General features: G+C 44.3%; 1 protein-coding gene across 1 annotated transcript in view; it reads left to right on the top strand.

Moving 5' to 3' along the window:
* T265_05626 (hypothetical protein) overlaps positions 1-4,512 on the top strand; it is a gene marked incomplete at both ends in the record, with an annotated part of 22,960 nt that extends 18,448 nt beyond the window's left edge. The window contains 3 exons of the mRNA XM_009170685.1: positions 1,393-1,797; positions 1,833-2,006; positions 4,024-4,512. Coding sequence (XP_009168949.1) covers positions 1,393-1,797; positions 1,833-2,006; positions 4,024-4,156 — 712 coding nt within the window. The remainder of the gene's footprint in view (positions 1-1,392; positions 1,798-1,832; positions 2,007-4,023) is intronic.
* Positions 4,513-5,385: the final 873 nt, after the last annotated feature.

Genomic DNA, 5,385 nt, shown 5'->3' with positions numbered 1-5,385 from the left:
TGTAGGGCTGACCTCTAATCCGTCCTTCCTCGATGAAAGGCAGTATGTCTGCTTCTGCGCATATGAACATGCTGGTCGACTGGAAGAAACACCTTACTGCCTTGACAGTCCTATCGCAGAGAACAGCACGACCTTACCCCTAGATCGCCTTGTTGCATGATTACTCGTAGTACGAGGCCTCGCTTCTCTTGGTCTGAATGCTCCCCTTTGGCCCTCGTGACATGATTACATCTTGTGGAATGAAGTTCCAACTACTGTATCCCGCAGGATCATTGCAGCGATCAGGCCTGACCATCACGTCAAGGTGGCAGCTGTAGGTTCGGAGGGCGTGATAGAGACGTCGAGCACAAGCGCTAAGTTGATCCCCCTAATACGGATTACCCCAGAGTGCTCGCGCAAAGCGATCCCAGAACCCACCCGCTTGCGGCGATGACAAGAGCTTAAGATCTTAGGAGTGTTAAAAAACACCTCGTAAACCAGGAACCTAATGCTTTTCGGGCTGCTAAACACCAAGTTCATCTGGCTGGTAATCAAATACGAACAGTGACGTGTTATCCATTCACCAAAGATAAACAGCAAGCTCCGAAACAAGTATAGGGCTAGTGACGAGGGTAGTTGTGGAGATGGTAGACAGTCATGTGAGCGAGAATGCCATGTTCTGAGGCTATTCACGCCAGCTTACAGGTTTACAAAAAGGCCTTGATCTTCACCTTTAAAGTGGTTAAACAAGAGGTATTCAGAGTTTCTGTGCCTATTCCCTCTAGTATACTGGGATGCTACCCGGTTTCCTCAGCGTAAAGAGGAGCAGTCGAAATGCCAGGGTTGGGATCGAATCACGGGCCTTCCAGTCTGTAATTTTGCACATAACTGCTCAGTTGTCGCGGGCTCAAACATTTCAACTCTACCCATGACTTTTACTGTGCATATTTGGGTTTTACGGACCTGCTAGCGATGTATTGAGGAGCTGCTTTAGGTTAATGTTTTCATCACAGTATTTGAAACGAAAGGTGTGTTTGTGTTCGAGCTATTTGAAAAAACCCTCGATTTTTTCCTTGGATTGTCATAATGTGCGTTGGTTTTTCTCTTTTCAGCTGCTTCCCTCCTTCACAGTTTCGTTGGTCAGTTCATCTTTCATTCCACCGCTTGACATCTAAATATGTATCGTTGTGCCTGGCAGCTTCGACCAATAATGGCAATTCAGCTAATCTTTTATGCGTTTTCATTCATACCAGCTGCAGATGTGTACCTCGCCATCACTCCTGGACGGTTTTTCATGCCCAATTACCATCTATGGACAATTTTCACGTTTTCTTTTTACAATTATTCCGTGTTTTTTCTTCTGTCTGATTTGCTAACTTTATTTCTTTTGGATATTCTGTTGTCATTTTATAGCTGGTGTGAAATGCTAAAATTTTGTGCTGTTGTCAACCTTACCACTGCCTTTTCGACTATGTGCTTTCTGTTTTTGGGTTATGCGATCACCTTCGATACGGAACTGTTGTTCTCTGAGAAGATTTGCGGTTTTATCCCTCTTCTCGGTGGCCTTACCGTAGTAACTCGCCAAACCATGGGCGGGAAGCTGCTAGTCAATTTCCCGCTCGGCAACATACGTTATAAACATATTCCGTTTATATCTGTCGTATTCGCTGCATTATTGGCACTACTGGGAATAACTGGTCGTGTTTCTTTCATGATGTTTGCAACCGGTATACTGGTTGCTTGGGTCTACCTCAGATTCTTCCAAAGACATTCCAATGGAATTGTTGGGGATTTGGCTGACACGTTCACTTTTTCCGGGTAAGGTGGTGCACTGCCCTCATCTCCGTTTATAGATTTTTTCCAAATCACCTGGAGCCACCTGTGGCAATTCTAGCCAACACGACATTCAACCTTCTGCTGCGCCTGAAGCTTTGCCGGAAGGCTCCTGTCATATCGGTGAAGCAGCCAGCGTCAGTGATGTCATTCACTGTTAACGTCAGTGAAATTTCTCGGGCGAGTGATATTGGGTTAGTTTTTTTTGTTTTTCCCATTACTTGTGTTACCATCATCTTTTGAAGAGCCCGACGGAATGTAATACCTCATGCGAAATAGTATGACCTAGGGTGAACAGCGGCATTCAACTTATTTCGATGTTACTTTGCGTGTTCTGCTTATAACTGCATTTGCAGTAGCAACTGATGTGCTGCTTCATTGTCTCTAAGTTTAGGTTACCATACAATCGATTGATAAAACACAGGAATGCTTACCACTTCTGCACTGTTATCCTCTGACGTAGTTGGTTAACCTTTCGCAAGTTGGTCTTCAATCCTAATGTGGCTTACGTTCCCCGATTTTTAGTTTGTAGACTTTTAGGGTCGGGATTCAAATGATTTTGCTGATACTTAGTTGTCGCCGTTGCTTAACTGGTATCGTAGAATGGCTTCTGCTCCTGATGAATGTTGTGGTCAAGAGGCGGGTACGTTGGGAGATGCACCTGAAAGCTAAAGCTACTGCCACCAGTGCTTTTCTTTGGTTATCTGAGTGCTGTATGACATAACCGGAATCCAGCCTACCATTGGCAATATTATGCCTATGGTTCCCAATATCGAGTACTGTCCACTTATTATTACCAGGAGCATCCCACCTTTCGGTGGTTTCTTGACCGAGAGATCTATTCTGACGTGTAAGTAGTATTCATTCTCACTCATGTTTCTGCCTAATTTGTAGGGTGCAGTAGACTCACGATCATTATTGAGCAAGCTTGAGCTCCCCACATTTGTGGCTCTCCATCCCTCCTGTAAGTTTCTTCAGGGAGGATTCACTTGGTTAAGGACTGCTATGCGGTGTCGCTTCAGTTTCGACTTCCTTCGAGCCCGAATAGTGGCTTTCAGTACTTCTTGTAATCTGGCTCGGTGACTCGCTCCCATTGTAGATAATGGACTGGGCCTTTGAGATATCGTGATTGTTTCAACGTTAAGGGTTGGGACAGCTTGATGGCCCAGAGCAATGCAGCTGACAAAGAGCTCGGACGCACTTCATGGTGTGATAGCCTTAATAGATATTACAGTTCTGCTTGGTTCTAACCAAATCTCTTGTTTTCCGCAATGTTCGTTTAACTCAACAGCTACCTAACAAGAAAGCTGTGAGAGGTCTCCTGCCAGAGAAGTCGTACAGTATTTTTTGTACGACCATATTTTCAACCATTTAGGCATGCATATGCAAGCTCACGAGCGTGCATCGGACTGCGTATCTAAAAATGATTATTTCAAGAAAAAATGGGAAGGGCGAATAGGTCTTGTGACCACTCAGTCAGCGTTTCCAAAGTGGGTCACCCGGAGAAATCGAAGTACATACTCAAAAGGCATTCAAGTGAAGATGTCGCAGTATGTGATATATATATATATATATATATATATATATATCGGAAGCGGCATATTCTAATAGGTTGGATCAGTCGACAATCAAAAAGACTTTCGTGAGCTTGGTGAATGAACTTTTAGGTGTGTAAGTGTGCACATCGGTTATGTACTCCACATCCCCTGTTTTTCAGTCGCTCAGTTTTTGAATATCTAACAGAAACTGATCACGTGATGATGGCTAGTTTTTGTATATTCCAATTGAATCCGGGTTGTCGCCTAGGTGTATGGCGCGCCACTTGTTCTGTCCTGGTTTTCGCCCATTGTTCCTATACCTTGTTGATATCGCAAGTCATACTTATGGGGGGATCTTGGGATTTTGTCCTAGTGGGTTGGCAACGAAATCCCAATAGTTAGCTCCTTCGATGCCAAACCTTCCGTCCGCGAACAGCTGAATTTAGCGCTTGAAGCCACCGTTTTTGGATGCAAGTTCTGTATAAAAGTGTATAGTGGATAGTGGTGGATTGATCCTTGTTATAAATCGTTACATCAGACACGGCATTCCTACAGACACAACTAGGGTATACTGCTCTCATGACAAGTGAGTAAATCACCGGATTGGTAGTACTCTGCTTCGGCTGAACCATTCGCAATTCTAATTGCACAATAACACTCTCCTCTGTTATAGGCACACTAACAATCCTGCCACAGAAATCCTAACTCTGCATGTTCCTCCTGACTCAGCTGATCTGTCTACTTCTGCAAACATACCGATGATTTCCAAAGGAACCAGTCCACCGAACTCGAAAGAGAATCCCTGACTCTGTCCTCAACGCGGAACACGACTTTTTTGGATCAGTATCTGTGTGGTAAATCCCATAGAGCCACTCCACACAGAGGATTCCACCACAATCTGTGATGAAATGCGGAGCCGTTCCTGAGGGAGCTTCTAGCGTCCTCTATTTTGTTTTTATCCTTTGTAAACATCAAATCCCGGCTGTGGTATTTTCCAACACAGGTGCTAAACCTTTGTGTAAACCACTCCAGTGGGCCAAAAGTTGTGGCGGAGGAAAACCCTATTTCCACTGTGACCACTGTCGACTTTTCGTGCCAATCTACTCTATGGGGATTCCCGTTACGCGTCTATTTTAGAAATACTTCGTTTAGTCATATCGGCATACTAGGTTGTACGCTTTAGTCTGACCAGAATTGATCACCTGACCAGTTCTATGGACACTACCGGACTACCACAATATTGTCGATAGTCATAACTTGTCCTACAACTGGTGTGTAGCAGCAGATTGAAAGTTCTGTCGTCATTTAAGAGTCCTGTTTGATTTTTGAGTTCCAGAGTGGTCACTTTTTGATTCACTAACGAATCGCTTTTCAAATATATCTGAGCGAAGGTAGACGAAAAACCGGTGAAAATTAGTTTATTGCGTAACCAGTGGTCCATTAATGCTTTTAGTATTGAAAAAAAGGTTCAGTCGGCTGTACGGACAACGTTTTTAGGCCGTTTCCCGCTTAGGATGTTGCGATTGTGGCAGAGTCTCGTTTCACGCTCACAACAGCGACCAGATCCCGAAACATCGTGTCGATAGATGGACCAAATTATGTAAGAGTAGATTGACGATGAACATGTGGAAACAAATTTTTGAGTCCGGTGCACAGGATGACAGCTCGTGAGTAAGAACAACACAGTAACTACCGTAGGAGAACTTCTATAACCACATTCCTCATTCGCAAACCTTCAAGTATATGTTACTTGTGAAAGCCCATGCGAGGATTTTGGTAGTACATTTCGCACATCTGACTAAGCTGTTTTCTATGCCGTATGAGGCCAGTTGGTTTTTTAGTCCCGCCTGCTATCTGGCTCTCACCTGTGTTTCTTGATACACCATTTCGGCAGACGAGTTAGGCCAGGTAGATCTGGTCTTAGATATTAAACTAGGAACCCAGAGCAGATGGATTAGGTGATCGAAACCAGTCCATTGGTCTGACTGCCATGGAAGTGGTTCCGTTCAATGGATCTCCGAACATCACTCTTCAC

Source organism: Opisthorchis viverrini (genome assembly GCF_000715545.1).
Source record: "Opisthorchis viverrini unplaced genomic scaffold opera_v5_109, whole genome shotgun sequence".
NCBI classification, from domain to species: Eukaryota; Metazoa; Platyhelminthes; class Trematoda; order Opisthorchiida; family Opisthorchiidae; genus Opisthorchis; species Opisthorchis viverrini.
The sequence above is the reverse complement of the archived record's forward strand: the minus strand, read 5'-3'. Positions and strand labels throughout refer to the sequence as shown.